The sequence below is a fragment of the Gymnoscopelus microlampas genome (genome assembly GCF_963454915.1).
Source record: "Gymnoscopelus microlampas genome assembly, chromosome: 18".
NCBI classification, from domain to species: Eukaryota; Metazoa; Chordata; class Actinopteri; order Myctophiformes; family Myctophidae; genus Gymnoscopelus; species Gymnoscopelus microlampas.
Genome location: NC_139955.1, coordinates 27,804,711 through 27,822,096, shown reverse-complemented (window position 1 = coordinate 27,822,096; position 17,386 = coordinate 27,804,711). Strand labels below are relative to the sequence as shown.

Below are 17,386 nucleotides of genomic sequence, written 5' to 3'. Positions count from 1 at the left end.
GTGCGGGCCAGGGGCTTTTGTATGGAGTGTTTTCCCCTCCTCCTTTCTCTCCCATGAGAAGACACTGGGAGAGCGGAAAACAAGGAACCTTTTTCCGCCTTTAGTGGGACAAGTCGATCTTGAAACGCGACCAAGGTCTATTTTGGAGCAAGAGAAAAGGCACCGGCCTCAATTGAGCTGGAGCCTCTGTCTCCCAGCCATCCTGTTGTCATGGTTACTGGCTCGAGGAGGCTGGGAGAATATGGCTGTCTCGCTGCCCGCGCATGTGTGTCATTTGTGTTTGCGTGTGTGTGTGCGTGTGTGTGAGTGTGTGTGTGTGTGTGTGTGTGTGTGTGTGTGTGTGTGTGTGTGTGTGTGTGTGTGTGTGTGTGTGTGTGTGTGTGTGTGTGTGTGTGTGTGTGTGTGTGTGTGTGTGAGAGAGAGAGAGAGAGGGAGAGGGAGACATTAGGCTACTTGTTTCAGCATTTGTCTGCCTGTTGTGGATCTGATAGAGGCAGGCAGCAGGCTACAGGCCTATATAGTAGGCTACAGTGTGTGTGTGAGACAAGGCTCCAGAGATAGATTGGAGCACCACTATATCGTTGGCTTTTTAAGCCTTCCGCGAGAGAAGGCTGGCTTTTCTGAAACAGGTGTCTGATAGCAGCTCATTTCACCCCCCAAAGCCGAGTCGCTATTATCTTAATTATAGACATTTATGTGTCTGGTCTAAATCCATTGTAATTGACTCCTCAAAAACCCACTGTGGGTTCCTCTTGGCAACATCCTCAAATGAAGATATAAAGCAAAGACACAAAAGAAGAAAAAGAACTAAACAGCACAGAGGGCCATATCTTACCCCTTATGCCTAAACCTTTTACACATGTTTTACTATTTTGAAAAACATTTTGATTTTCACTATTTTAAAATGTATTCCAAAATAGTACAAAATGCCAAAAAAGGTTCAGGCACAAGGGGTAAGGCGGCGTGCAAGATAGGGCCCAGAGTGATGAACTCATAATAACCCCCCCTGCCTCCCCAAGTAGGCCTAGTACTGCCTATACTATAAATCAGCACAATACCATGAGCAATGAATCAGTTTTAGTGGGTGTGAGCATTAAGACCTTGACACTGTAGAAGTGACATATTGGGGTGATTCGATTCTTCCACTCCAGCAGGTCAGTGGTGGACTTTGCGTGGTTGTGGTGGTGTGACGTATAACCAGACAGACGGATGGACAGACAGACAGACAGACAGACAGACAGACAGACAGACAGACAGACAGACAGACAGAGGAAACCCCTGGAATAGATCCCCTGCTCCCCTGCTCACTCTTTCTATGTTTGCCCTTTTACACAGCATTAGATCACATGATCACTGTGTACATCTCCTATAGCTGCATTGTGTGTGTCTAAGAGAGAGAGAGAGAGAGAGAGAGAGAGAGAGAGAGAGAGAGAGAGAGAGAGAGAGAGAGAGAGAGAGAGAGAGAGAGAGGTGAGAGTGAGAACAAAGTACATGTGTGTGACATGTGTAAATAAAGTATGTGCTTGCATGCTTGTGTGTGTTACACAACTTTGTATAGGATTTGTATTGTGTTGCACGTAACAGGGTCAGTAGGTCATGCGGGGTAGCCGGTGAGACTGCAGTGTGTCTCTGCAGACAGACGAGAGAGGAGAGGAACGGATCAGAGGAGAGGGGAGGGGGTGAGGAGGAAAAGACAGACCCATCAATAAAACTGGAGAGCTACACGTTGATACATCATTTCAAAAGCTGCACGCTTCAAAATGATCAGTGTTGTTCAGTGGCGTCTGAAAGTGGGGTCCGGGGATCCAGGGCGTCCCAGAAAAATGAGGAACAGTTTATCTTCACCGGCTTGATTTCAGCCCAATGTGAATACATATATAAGCATGCCTATTCAGATCATAGGTTTCGCTCTCTTTACTGTTACTTTTACAATATAGACAGCTGTAGAATTATGCATGAAATATATTCTAGTAAAAAAGTCCCTGACTATTTTCAAATGGGGTCCACGGCTTAATATGTGTACATTTCTACAATCTCAGAATAAAATTCACACTCAGGATTTTGCAGTGCAGTCTCTGCAGCGCTAATACGGCTATATGAGATGTTAAAGGGGCCAATTAGCCATTGTTCTGCCACTTAACCTCCCCAAAGTTTCCCCACTGATGCCTATTAGTTCTGAATGTGTCATTGAAAAGGGATGAGTGTGTGAGACATGGGAATACACTTTGTGTCTGGTTGTCTGTCTGTGGCGACAACCAATCAAATCATACTCCCATCATACAACAGTGTCACACTGTCTCACAACGCATCACATGTGAACTTGTAGATCAATTAATGAATTAACATACCGGGTCAATTTCTACACTGAGGTTTAAATGATAGTATGCATGAAGTTTCTTTTAATTTCCAGAAACTGGACCGGCACCTGCCTACTCGGGAACGAGTAGTCTGGATGGGTTCAGGTTGTGAATGTATGCCCCACCCGGTTATGCGGTTTGTCTGTCTGTGTCCCTTTAAAGCCCATATATGGAGATCGCTGATGTCATCAGTATAGTACATACATGGGCATGTCCAAGTTTGAAGTCGGTCATCCCATATATGCGCATGACCATATATGGGTGTATCGGTCGGGTCAGCGGATCTGGACAACCGTCTATCCGACCGACTTGTCGCCGGGCGTACGTACGGACAAACGGACAAACAGACGCACAGAGATTTCGCTCATGTATTGTAAGATAGTAAATAATACATTTTGAAAATCGACACTACATCACATGAATCCACAGTAGCCACCATTCAGATCTTGCAGCTTGCCTCGCTATGGATATTGATCCCTTTGTTTTCTGGCCAGTGTGCTGCTACATAATCTAGCTGAGCTATTAGGAGGCATCAGTGCCCTGCTCAAGGGCACAGTAGCCTCCAACACCGTTGGTTTATTGCTTGTTACTTGACAAGCTCATGTGTCCCACTAACTATAGTTGAGCAATAGGTTAACCAACTGTGCAAGCGCACACATTCACAGTAAAATCCAGAGTAATACTTTTTTTGGGTACACTTTAAATGAACACTGGGTTTTGCCGTGGACTTTTAGAGCGTAAACAGTGCAAGGAGCACTGCAACGTGCTGCATTTGACGTTGAACTCGGTTAGACTTCAACACGCAATGCACCACATTTGGACTGGGGTTTTCTATGCTGGCAAGAAAACCCCAGCTGCTATACTCTACTACTTGCTGGCCAGTGCTCCGCAGGGCTGTGCCTTCCCTTTACATACTGCCTCCAGGCTCCATAGTGTTTCCATGACCTCCATATGCAGACCAATCCTGCTAATCTCTGGAGACTCAGTGGACTGCAGGCGCGTCTCCTAGGGATCGATACATTATCCTGTGTGTGTGTGTGTGTGTGTGTGTGTGTGTGTGTGTGTGTGTGTGTGTGTGTGTGTGTGTGTGTGTGTGTGTGTGTGTGTGTGTGTGTGTGTGTGTGTGTGTGTGTGTGTGTGTGTGTGTGTGTCTGTGTGTGGTGGGGGGGGGGGGTGTTGTCTGCAAGGGTGTGTGTCTGTGAGACAGGGAAATATAGAAGAGATAGAAAGATAAACTCACAAAGGGATAGAAAGAAAGGCAGAAAGGTGGAAGAGAAACATAACACACGTGCATGGAGGTGGCAGGAGCTAGCCAGAGAGGGAAGGAGTTCTTGGGGGGTGGAAGAGGAAGAACCATTAGATGGTCTTTTATATTGCCCCTTTACATTTGATTGGTTGGTGCGTGTGTGTGTTTGTGTGATTGGCAGATGGTCCAACAGCAATTAAAGGAAATTGATAAGGCTTAAGAGCCCCTCTGTTCTGCTGACAAAAGTAGAATGCAATAATGCCGTCCTGATAGTCATCACACACACACACACACACACACACACACACACACACACACACACACACACACACACACACACACACACACACACACACACACACACACACACACACACACACACACACACACACACACACACACGACACACACGCGCACGACACACATTCTTTATCCGTGGCTATGTATTCACCATCTATCCAGGTGGGGTTGATGAGTTCATCTGCTCTCCTCAGCAATAGGATCCCTAATAGCCCCATTTATACGTACGTTTTTTTGTACAGCCATATCACCCACCAAAAATTGCTGATTCCTATAACTGTATTACAGTTGAAAATCTGTTGTTTTGTGATATGCGAGAGAAAGAGACGAGGGAGAGCAGTAGGAGAATGAGAGAGAAGCACAGAGAGAGATGTGACAGACAGAGAGAGAGTGAGACACGCAGAGCTTGGCCATTGATAGAACAATAAGAGCAGTCGCATACTGTTTGTCTGCCTCTTTGTATCTGTTTAACCACTTAAATCCTCTAGTCTTGAAAAAGACTTGCACACAGACTGCTTTTTCCCGTCTATACCAAATCTCTTTGCCAGAAATAGCCAAAATACAAGCTCGAAAACGCCTTTTGAGCTTGTTTATCTGCTATTTTTGATGAATGGTTCCCCCAGAATTGGCATGCTCTGGTTCAAGTGTTTAAAAAGCCCATTATCAGACAGGCCTCTGTGTGAAGTGTGGCCTGGGCTAATTGGTTACATGAGCATGTCTTGTTTCCATTTCCTCCAATGTGTTATTGTGTGTACGACGCGTGTGTGTGTGTGTGTGTTAATATGCGCATAGATGCATCACTGTGTAATTGCCAGCTTGTTTGCATGTGCTTCTCACATGGTCATGAATATGAGCTGCAATGTGTTTCCGATCAGGATCCAAGATATTTATAGATCCATTGGGATTTCTTCAGCCCATAATGTTTCGCAGATATTTAAATGGCACAATCAGCAGATTTCAAACAGGGAACAAAATAAACTTTTTTGGCTTACCTGCAAAACAGTACTAGTAACACTGACTATATGCAGAAATATAAATGTGACTGTTTCAATACTAAAGCGTAACACAATAAAAAAGCATTTTGCTTATGTAGCAATGATAGTAGCAAATGATTGATTATACATACTGTTCTATTTTGCCTATCCTAGTAGCTACCCTTTTCAGCCTTAACTATCAATGCTTTGAATAGCAGGTTATTTAGAAAATGTTTGCATGACATGTAAAAAACATATGATTAGCTCTCTCTATGTTTGGTAAATGCTATTAGAGTTGACATCTGATAATGTAAGATATGCTACAGTGGAGCATCATGTTTAGATACATTTATACTTGTGAATCATTTATATCAATGTCTTTCTCATGTGAAATCCAATTGGGAAAAAGTGTGCCCAGTGAAGGGTTAACCTGCTGTCTGATGCCATTATCCATTCCATGCTTATGTTTACAGTGGGGAATGCACTTTTACCCCTAATGTGATGCTTGGAGGCAGCCGCTGCATTGCAAAGCTGTAAACTGCATGATTGCGGCCTTATAGACGTGACTCGTGGAAATAAGGAACATAAATGTTTAAGCTACGACTGCTATTGGAGTTTAATTTCAAAACCCCCCCTTTTCACAGAATCAAAGCATGTTTTGCGATTAAATTACAATCTGAATTATGGGTCTCCGTCATTTAGTCGCCAAAGACTAACTCGCATTTGGTGCCAGCATGGTGTTAATTTTGTTCCCTGATTTCAACCCAATTATAAAGATTCATCAATACACGGAATGGCTCAGACTTTCTCTCCAGTTATTTGTTGGGCATGCCATAGTGCTGTTAGAAAATAACTTACAGTATGAAAGGTCTCTTTTTTTTTTGGCAGATGGAATGCATTATCACACTGCTTGGTGAATGCAAACATTAGCAATTTTTCCAAAAAACAACACACACACAACAAAATTTTAGTCTTAATTTTAAATCTTGAAAAGGGTAAGTGTTACCTCAAGTTTTGATTCATGGGCAAGGATAATTAATTAAAAGCCACTGTGTACAGTGGCCAGGAAGAGTAATTAATTGTGATTTGGCTGGCGGCGGAGTATGGAGGGTTGTCCCTTAAATGTATTTAAAGGGTCTACACCATGAATTTTAACTTTTTCTTCATTTGTGTGTGTTTTTGGTCTCCCCCACCTCTCTTCTGTTCCAACAAATACCCGACTTCGAGCATGCAGGCTTTCATAGGCTATCTGTGGTTTTCATGTAAATTGGTCTGAAAACAGTCCGTCAGATTTGTTCCCCCACCCTACGTCACGTCTGGGAACAATTCCTCCCGTTTTTCAGTTCTAACCAAAAAAAAAAAATCCAAAAAAAAAAAAAATTTTTTTTTTTCATTTTTAATTTTTTTTACATTTTTTCTTATTTTTTTTTTTTACTTTTTCCACACAGAACCAGGACATGACATGCATACAAACTGGCTCACTAGCGCCCCGTGCCAAACAGGACAATGTGGTATTGCAGGTGAAAGTGCTTTATAAGCCAGAGAGAAGTTAGTTGGAATGAGTATATCTGAGGCTTGATTTAGGCTCAAACCTTTTGAAAAACGTTTGAGGGACATAAACAATATGATATCAAATATTATTATTATTTTTTAAATTCATGGTGTAGCTCCTTTAATGTTCAACCACCTCTGGCGCAACCGTTTGTTGTTTGAACTGATGCCCTGTAATAACATTATGTCAAACACAGAAAGCTTTGAAAAACTATAATTGAGTGCCATTCAATAACGTTGTTCTGTGTGCCTGCCAGTAAGTAGGGATTCAGACGTCACAGATATGGGAGGCCTGCTGAGCTCTAACCCAGTGGTTCTCAACCTGTGGGTCGGAACCCCCAGGGGGGTCCCACATGATTATTTGGGGGGTCCCCAGATGACAGTTTAGTGACAATTTAAGGACTTTTAAGACCTTTTAAAACCTGAAAAAAAAATAAAAAATTAAATGAAATTAAAAAAAAGACCATCCCTTCATCAAAAGTAATCAACAAACTATACTATAAAACTGGTCAAACATTGTCCAAATTGTCAAATAATATAATAATATAAGAGGCAATAAAAAAAAAAAAAGCTGATCTACAAGCACACAACGCGTAGATCTGTAGATCGGCTATTTTCACAATATTTATCTGTGGAACTGAATCAAACTAAATGAAATGGCTCAACTCAAATATGAATTATTTTGGGGGGTCCCCAGTTCAAATATGATTATTTTGGGGAGTGGTGGCCTGAAAAGGTTGAGAACCACTGCTCTAACCCACCTTATGGCACAATGAGAACTTGAGGAGGACCATGAGGTTGCAGGTTCAAATCCTGGGCATTGTGCAGTATGTGCACTGAGCAAAGCACTCCATGCTGAGTGGGAGCAGATCCAGTTGATTATTCAGCTGGTGAAAACACCAGAAATAGAGAGATAAATGAGAGAGAGAGAGAGAGTGAGAGAGAGACAGACAGACAGACCCAAGAGTGAGGAATATGGATTGGGGTAAAAATGAGAAAGAAAGAGAGAGATGATAAGCATCTAGTGCACAAGCTGGATCACAGTGATTTTGACAGCGCTCTGTTGGGGTTTGTTAAACACTCATATCTGTCTGTCTGTCTGTCTGTCTGTCTGTCCTTCTGTCTGTCTGCTTTTCTCTGTAACATGTTCTACCTTTTCATGTCCTCCTTTTCCAAAGCTGTTTTTGGACTCATCCGTTAAAGAGGACAAAGTGTTCCAGACACGCAAAGCAACCCAACACATGCACGCTGCGTGCACGCTCATGCACACACGCACGCACACACACACACACACACACACACACACACACACACACACACACGCACGTGCACAGTTGCACACGCACGCACGACACACACAAACAGCTGCTCTTCTGTTGAAGGTGACCTCTGTGGCTCAAAATTAAGAGTAGAAATAACCAAAGACTTATCAACTGGAGATCCTGTAGCTGTCCTCCTGTCCTTCCCTCTGCTGACCTTTGCTTTACTTTCTGCTCTTCTGAATCTCCGTCTTTCTCCACTAGTTTCCTGGTTCACCCATGTGACTACATTTCTCCCTGTTTTTCCACATACATTTTGTTAACCACTTGAACCCCAGCATCTCTATTCTGGGGGGTCGGGGGGGGGGGAACATTTGCCAAACATAGCAGATGTAGATTGGCTATATTTGGTGAAGAGATTTTGTGTAGATTGAAAAAGCACTCAGAGTACAGTTGTAACTTTGTCTGTTGTACTGACAATAGAGGGTTTAAGTGGTTAATGTTGTCCCCCCCCCCTCCCTCTCTCTCTCTTTCTCTCTCTCTTTTCTCTCAGGAGTGCAGTCTGCTATAGTTGATCCAGAGATCAGGTCTTCACCCACAGCACCGGTGTGCTCTGCTCACCCAGCAGAGGGCACGATGACCCAGGAGGGGCAGGCCCTGCCCCAGACCTCCACCACCCCCACCCCACCGGAGAACCCTCTGGAGCAAGACGCCACCGCCGCCACGACCGACCCAACCGACCCAACCACAGAGACACACACACAGGCTGAGCAGGAGTCCACAGGGCCCAGGGAGACGCAAGGCATCAGAGAACGGGAAGTAGAGGAGAGTGAAGGCAGAGGTGAGGAGGTAGGAGAGAGAACGGATGAGGCGCGGGGAGAGACGCCAAGGGATGAGGAAGGAGGCGGCGGGATGAAAGCTGAGAGAATAGATGGATCGGGTGACAAGAATGGACGAACAGACGGCAGAGGGGAGGATGGAGAGAGGGGGTGCGAGTGCACAGAGGCGAGCTCGGGGGAAAAGAGAGACGAAGAGGAGGAGGGGACAGGGAATGAGGAGACACCAGCACCCGCACAGCAGGATGCAACGCAGCCTGAACAAGCTGGACGGTTAGTCCTCAAAGACGCCACATTGAGTTAACAGACAGACACATAACTGTTGTGTGAAAACCTTTTAAATGTAGAAGGACCAAGATCTCTGTTCACGTTTCGTCTGACCGTTGACTGAATTGTATCATGGTCATTTTAAAGTACATAGCACAAACACGGGACAAAAGGCAAGATTGCGTGTTGCCTCATACAATTATCGATGTAACCCCTCATATTACATTTTATTACAGTGGTCTTCATCTTAACAAAAAACGTTGCATCTTAATGCAACAGTTTGTTTCTATGGATGATAATTAGCCTTCACACAATTTTGCAAAAAGAAAATGCCTACATTGTTAAATTGAGGCAAAAGCTCTGCTTGGGTAAGACATGCAAAGTGAGAGCACAAATGGCCTCATTTCCAGGGAGTGAGTGCTCAGTGAAACTAATCCCCGATAGTCTCTTGAAAGATAATTTAGGTGTGTCTCTAGTGGGTATGTTGCTTTTTTATAGCACCGCCCAAAGTATTATTAAGATGGTCCTTTATTTGACCAGAAATGTATTTTTTTTATAACAGTGTGTGTCTAAGAGCACACACTAAGAGTCAAAGAGCATAAGGACTTGACGCTATATACTGTAGAACTGGTTTAGAAGATTCTAGAACAGGGGTCCCTCAACCTTCTAGTGTCTAGAAGACGAATTAGCATTTCTCTGGAATGTGTGAGATTAACAGTAGCAAAGATTTAACTGGAGCATGGTAGGGGGAAGTAGAAGCATTGGCACCTATGCAGAAAGCCAAAAACAACAAAAACCTTTCTTTAAAGTTAATCTAAGCCAATGAAGTTGACTCAGCCACGGTTCTAGTTTTAGAGAAATACATGGTCAATCAATATGAAAATTAAGCTATTCTGTCTTCATTCCTTGAAAAGCAGACATTCCTAATGACTTGTGCGACATCAGCAGTACAGAGCTTTACAGATTCATTATATGTATAGATTGTGTTTAAGTGTTTGCATTGCAGTATGGAGGGCAGACAGAGACTGGGCGTCGTTATAGCTATTCGGAAAGAGTAACAATTAGTCTGTTTTTTTGCAAGCAATTCTCAATGTGACGTCTATCCTGCCAGATTAAATATTTGCATAATATGCTTCTGCTCCTGAATGAAAAAGAGGGAAAAAGGTACTGTTACATTTTGCAGGTTGGCCTAATGCATATGATAACTGTGAGTACATTTTCCTGCCTTCCTTCCTTTCCTTTCCTTTCATTTCCTTTCCTTTCCTTCCTTGCTTTTCCTCACACAGACTGGAGAATGGTTTAGAGGGACCTGAGGAGGATGATGAAGGTGACGAGGAAGTGGGCGGGGGGGTAACACAGACGCACGTGGATACTTTCAGCTCCAACTTTGAGACTTCCGTGGAGCAGGCCGACACAGAAGTAGAGGAGGAAGAGGAAGAGGACGCAGGAGCACAGAAGGATGGAGACAGGAGGGCGACCCGGGACAGCTTCAGCTCTGCGTTTGAGCACATGGTCGAGCAAGTCGTTGGGCGGGAGGAAGAGGAGGAGGAGGAGGAGGAGCTGGTGGAGGAAGATGAGAGGGAGAGAGCGAAGGCGGACAACAAGGACGGCTTCAGCTCCACGTTTGAGCGCATCGTGGAGTCGGCCCTGCTGCGGGGCGGGACGTGCTACAGCAGCCTGGACTCCCTGGACGTGCTGTCGCTCACGGACGAGACGGACAGCTGCGTCAGCTTCGAGGCGCCGCTCACGCCCCTTATCCAGCAGAGGTCGCTGTTACAGGGCCCCGAACCCCTGGAACTGGAGCTGGCCACTGTGCAGGAGCAAGAAGGAGGCGAGGCAGGTGGAGCAGGGGACACCGGGGCTGGAGGGTCTGACCCTGAAGCTGCTGCTGGAGCTGGAGCTGAGGCTCGGCTTGGGCCGGGGGCAAGCCCACTGCGGACCACAATCCCTGGGAGTAGGTCAGAGTTTACATTAAGCCAGCCTGGACGTTGGGCCGTTCACAATGGATACCACACAGACTACCAGGGGGCCACAGAGGGGTCCGGAGCCATGCTCAATTCTGTCAGGTAAGAAGAACACTACATTCACAGTATTTCTTTATTTATTGATTGATTGATTTGTGAACCATGAATGCATTTTTTATTGTGTGTCTTGGGGAGACCCATCTCTTACATGTACTTTCTTAACAATGTATATAAAAGCAACAAAAAAGGAGGGTGTGTGCCGTGTCCACTCTCCTTTATACATTCCTTTTAATCCAGATGGAAAGTAAGAAGGCTAGGAGGGAGACACATGAGGAATCTATCGGAGGGACCTGACAGCAGGCCAATAGGGCCCTGTATAGTATAATAGATGGCAATTCTTCTGATTGACCACCACACCGCTAACATCCCCTTTTCCTCTTTATGCTCTTCTACATGACTACAATCTTTGTTTATAGTGTTTACTTGCCACATTGGCCACACTCATTGTTATATCAGAGTTGAATAAAAACAGCAAAGGAGGAAGGGTTTTTGACTATGTCAATGTCAGTCATTGAAGTGTCAAATTTGTTTACTTATCACACATACAATTATTGCAAGTTGATAAGTATTGATATAGGAGATAGTCATAGCTCTAGGCTGGGTGTCCCTCCAACTGTGTTTGGCCACCAGAAGTGTTACGTTACCTGTAAAAGTTGTGGAGTGATATGAAATGGTCCTGATGTGTAGGTTATATGTGGCCGGTGACCGTGTTCCAACCAGCAGGTGGCGTGAATAGCACTAGGGGGCAGAATACAAATACATGCATGTCATGGCAGTAATTGGAGATGGGACATAGACATGTTGAACTGCCATGCACATTTCTAGACCTGCAGCTTTTCCATGGTAATATGACCATAACATGCCGTAGTCACGCTAGTAGACTAATAATTTGCAGTTCCAGTCCTTCATATCGTTGCTGTTGGGTAAAAAAAAATATTTTCTCCACATTTTTTCTTTTTATATTTTTTCATAAATTAATGCCCTATTTTATACTTTGTCGTCTGGTAGTGTTGTGCAAAAGTAGTGAGAATACGTTCTGAACTATCGTTTATTATTTTAAAAATAATTCATCTATAATACCATGCCCAACATAGGGATGTCACATCAGGTTGAAAGTGATTAAGTCTGTCTGTGGGTAAATATTGGATAAATATAAATATTTAACCAATGTTAAATATAAATATTTAACCAATGAAAAGTATTATAAATAGAGCTTCTGAATAAATAATAACTCCACTGGATAAATTGGAACACAGGTGCTCTTTTCCATTTCCTGAAAAGAAATGGTTTTGGTCATACAAGGTTTCCACCCGACAGCGACGATATTATCACTGCTGTTCATTCTGGCTTCATGTAATGATACATTCTGAATCACAAAGGCTTGCAGGACACACAGCAGCAGCTGACACCACTTTTCGCCCATTTAATTACCTTATTAGCAGTAAGGGGCATTTGGGAAAGGCAGCACAGGGCTAGTAAAGGGGGGGGGGGGGGTTGCGAGGTAATGTGAACCATATGGGAAAAACCTACCATAACCTGACCTATGGCAATGGTTCTCGCTGGCTGGTCATTATACAACCCCTATGGCTTCCCATAGAACGGCTGCCCCCTGCACGGTTTCTAGAGTTACAAATCCACTGGAATGTCAAATAGATGCGCGGGACTCACAATGATCTAGCCCCTGCTTTGTTAACTGTTGGGGATCTGGTCGTGGCTCAACAAGGCAGTTTAGATATCTACTTTCTCTCCCTCTGGCTGTCTGTCTCTCAGGCTGTCTGTGTGCCTCTCTCTCTCTCTCTCTCTCTCGCCTTCTCAGTGTACAGATGTTGCTCTTTAAGTATGGACTAGCTTCCTGACCGCCAGCCCCTTGCTCAATGTGCTATTGTTTGTGTCATGACATCATCGTCTTTGGCCTTCCTCTGGCAGATTCTGTGTGTGTCATGGGTTGTGTGTGTGTGTGTGTGTGTGTGTGTGTGTGTGTGTGTGTGTGTGTGTGTGTGTGTGTGTGTGTGTGAGAGAGAGAGAGAGAGAGAGAGAGAGAGAGAGAGAGAGAGAGAGAGAGAGAGAGAGAGAGAGAGAGAGAGAGAGAGAGAGAGAGAGAGAGAGAGAGAGAGAGAGAGAGAGAGAGAGAGAGAGAGAGAGGGGCTACTGCTCTGCTATACCATCTAGTTTGCCAGCCACCAAAGCACTAAGTGGATACATGTGCTAGTCTATCTTAAAGGAAGAAGCCAAGTTTCTTGGTAGCCTTTCTGGTTTCAGTTTGAACGAAGAGCCACATTCAGGGAATGCCAATTATGTGAAAAACACCCTGCACACGGCATATTCATTTCCCAACCTTTTATTAATGTAGTTTATAACATAGAGCATAAACAAACATATGACATATGTACTGTACAGTTTGAAACCTGAATTATGCCTATGAGCTTCTTTCGTGGTTTGTTGACTATAAGATGAGATATAAGCTATACTCTGTTCATATTCAGTGTGACAGTATGACTGACTGTCCAATCCATATTCCAGCTCTGTTTGTTTCTCTCTTGCCCTTGTGCTGCATATTTTTTCTCTTTCCTTTTTAGTCTCCTATTACTCCATCCCTTTGTTTACACCATCTCACCCCCCTGCTTCTCTCCTCTTTATCCTTTTATCTCATCTTCCATCCCCTCTGCCGCCCCTCCTCCCTCCATCCATCACCCCCCGCTATCTATTATCTTTCATTCCTCTCCTCTCTCTCACTCCATTTACCCCACCTTCTCTCCTTTCTTCCCTGTGGGTAGCTACAGAGCTGGATGTGTTACACTATTTGGCACCTCGAGGATTGTGGGTAACTGGTGTTTTTCGCCACAGGGCAGAGCAGCTGCATAGCAGTGGATAGAAACCAGTCAGTCAGTCAGTCACTCACTCACTCACTCACTCACTCACTCACTCACTCGTATGCAGGATTTCGGTTGTTATGTAGGTTGTCAGGTCATCCAAACACCCAGATATTAAGTAAACCATTCAGGGAATCAGTGATAGAGAATCTCTTATATACTGTAATTATCTCATCAGAAAAACCCTTATCTTTTAATCAGCCAGTCAGTACGTGAGTGAGCCTTGGATTAACCAGTCAGGCAGCAAATCACTTGATCAGTCAGTTAATCTGTAAATCAGTCAGTCAGACCGTCAGTCTGGCTAGCCAGCCAGCCAGCCAGCTAGCCAGCCACTCACTCACTTTGCTTTGTGTAGCACATCATTCACCAAGGTTGAAGCTTAGCCTTAATCCACAGAGCCTGCTAAAGCCATGTGAACAGACCCTTCCTTTCTCTGATGGTCGCTCTGTCTCTCTTCCTGTCTACCTTGTTAACCAGCTTACCCAGTACCCCTTAGTGGGAGCTAGTGAAGACACCTACCAAATTGCCCAACCTGTGGTGTATCACACACATGGGCAAAGACATAATTTGGACACAGGGACACGCAGGACAAACTTTATTCGACTTTGAGGCGTATGCATCATAGCTGGTGAAACCAAGTGTATATTAATTAGTCTGTAAGTTCATGCTTGTGCATACTGTACTGTATGTGCCCAGCCAACAAATTTGCATGCATGTAATATGCCTTTTGAGTGCGTATCCATGTTGGGAACATGTTGCAAGTGTGTCATTCTACCCCGTTGCTCGCGAGCCGATCAGATCCAAGCCCAGTCGGAGCAGATGAAAGCTATCCGCTGCCACTGCCATATCAGAGAGCAGCGCTGTCTTGTGTACTCATCTCTTTCATATACACCAGCGGACCCAGGGATGCTCGCACATAAAAGCCACACAGGGCAGGCGTATGCATGCATAAACAAAAATATGTATGATGAAGCTTGTTTACCCGATTGCTCACTCACTCGATCTTTCTCCTCTCTCTTTACACATGCCCCCCCCCCTCTCTCTGTCTCTCTCATGCGCTCTCTCTTTCACTCTTTCAATGTGTCAGGCTTTAAAGCCCTCAGTTTGGTTCTGTAGTGCTGCAGAAATACCCTGCAGATTATCCTTCCCTGGCCTGGTGACAGGCAGTGATATGGACACACACACACACACACACACACACACACACACACACACACACACACACACACACACACACACACACACACACACACACACACACACACACACACACACACACACACACACACACACACACACACACACACACACACACACAGATTTATACCTCCCCTCCCCTGTCTATTTATAGAATGACGTTATATTTTCTGGTACATGCCATATTCTCACTGTACCAGTGGTTTTCCTTTAAAAAAAAAGAAAAAAGAAGCCAGGTCTTCTTAACACTGGCCTCTCCTCTCTCCTCTGAGGCCCTGCTTTAAGGCTTCCTCTACAGTATGTGATATTTGAAAGGCCCACCAGGCGCTCTCTTCGCTGGGGAAAACATGTATGTGTCTACTTGTAGCATTTATCTCTCTCCCTTCTGTTTGAGTCTTGAACAGCTTGTATGGCAGCAAACTGAGAAGATTCCGTTGTATTGCAAAAACTGTGTTCAGTGTTGTAGTGTTGTGGATCAACACACACTGAACACAGTCCTACCCCTGCCAACAATGTGCCTCACACCCAGCCAAGAAAGGTCACCATTGTCTGTTTGTGTGTGTGTGTGTGTGTGTGTGTGTGTGTGTGTGTGTGTGTGTGTGTGTGTGTGTGTGTGTGTGTGTGTGTGTGTGTGTGTGTGTGTGTGTGTGTGTGTGTGTGTGTGTGTGACTGTGTGTGTGTGTGTGTGTGTGTGTGTGTGTGTGTGTGTGTGTGTGTGTGTGTGTGTGTGTGTGTGTGTGTGTGTGTGTGTGTGCGTGCGTGCGTGCGTGCGTGTCAAGTCAAGTCAAGTGAAATGTATTTATGAAGCACATTTAAAAACAACCAGAGTTGACCGAAGTGCTGTACACAAAAACTGCATAAAACCTAACATAAAATAACAAAAGCTTAAAACAACTGCAGCTAATAAAATAAATAATGGGTGTGTGATTTAGGATAGCCAATGTGTGCAATCACTGACAATAATGTTGATTATTGTCAGTGCTTGCACATTGGCATAAGGTGTTTGACATGTGGTTTAGTGAAAGAGCATAATAATCCAAAATGTGTGTGTGTGTTTGTATGCACGTGGCGCGAAAGAGAAAGAGGGACATGTATGCTGTAGCCATTTCTAGGGGTTTCTAGGGGTCGATGATAGATTTTAACTCCTCATTATCCATCCGTATTACCACTGTGTAACTGGCTTACACTGGATGATATGCCCATATTACAATTTATAACCAGTAATATGGTTATAGATTATTATATTTATTGTCTCCGCCTGGCCGAAGGCGTGGCCGAGAGGCCTGAGACTGTTTTCGCCCCTGTCCGTCCGTCCGTCCGTGTGTGTGTCCGTCCGTCTGTGTACAGCTAATCTCCGGCATCGTTGGCCCGATTGACGTGAAACTGTGCACACACACTCCTTGGACGCCAGAGTAGAACCTCTGCCCCAAATTCTTCACATCGGCTTGTTATAGCGCCACCAGGAGGCCGATTTGTGCTAAACACATATTTTGTTATTACTCCTACCGATTTTGAAACATCACGCAAATCGGTACACATTATCTCTATGGTCATGTGATCAAGACAGATCTGTCCGATTTTTCATAGTCCATCCTGATTGGCTAAGATTGGATTGGATCCAAAGTTTGGAGTGTCTTGTTTTGAACAAAATGCCTCAAATCATGAACGTAGCGTCCGATTGCCGTGAAACTTCACATTGGCCTGTTATAGCACCACCAGGAGGCCATGATTGGCTAAGATTGACTTCTACTACCTGGCCTGGCGGAGACCAAAATAATGTTGAAACTTGGATTGTGTGATCATACTATCAGTAATCATTTTCAATATTTGACAACTAACCCAATACAACAATTGAGCTTTAACACAATTCATGCACTGCCCCCAGCCAATCAAGATTCAAGATTAAAAAGAAGCACAGATTTAAGAAAAGACAAGTAAGACTAAAACCTTTTAGAAAAGGTAAAAACCAGCAGCAATGGGGAGTGTACAGAATATGAAGGGGGAATGCTTCACTTTAGCAACCAAAAATATAGACTATGCAGTAGAAGAGTATAGTGCAAGTATAATATGTGCAAAGAACAATATGTGCAGGCGCTTTTGTCCCCAAAACAGAAGGAGAACTAGAAAGGTGTGCAGTGGGGGTTTTGTTTTGTTCAGTCTGTAACAACTAGAATAGAGTAATCTAAAACAGGGCATGATATACTCAGTTTTCTAGCAGATCACTGGATTTAGTGAGAACAATAAGAGATTTGGGTGTAGTCTACCCTGGAAACCAAGTAATGGGATGTTTTTTTCTTTTGTAGTGGCAATTCAGTGAATATCCTATTAACCTGGTCTTAGGTTACTCACTAGTTAATTTCATGCAGCGGGTTTAGCTCTTTAAAGCAAGTCTGACTAAAAGTTGGATTCGTGTTTGGGACTGTGTTTGACAGTGGCAATCAAGATCTTATTTTTAAGTCCTTGGCTACATGATCGTCTCATGATGTTGTCATGGCAGTCTAAAGG

The 17,386-nt window shown here is 44.2% G+C and overlaps 1 protein-coding gene across 1 annotated transcript in view; it reads left to right on the top strand.

Moving 5' to 3' along the window:
• Window positions 1–17,386, top strand: part of psd2 (pleckstrin and Sec7 domain containing 2) — a 54,470-nt gene that overhangs the window by 12,134 nt on the left and 24,950 nt on the right. Inside the window, exons 3-4 of the mRNA XM_084041740.1 lie at window positions 8,241–8,796; window positions 10,077–10,856. Of these exons, the coding sequence (XP_083897866.1) occupies window positions 8,324–8,796; window positions 10,077–10,856 (1,253 nt within the window). The 5' untranslated portion in view covers window positions 8,241–8,323. The remainder of the gene's footprint in view (window positions 1–8,240; window positions 8,797–10,076; window positions 10,857–17,386) is intronic.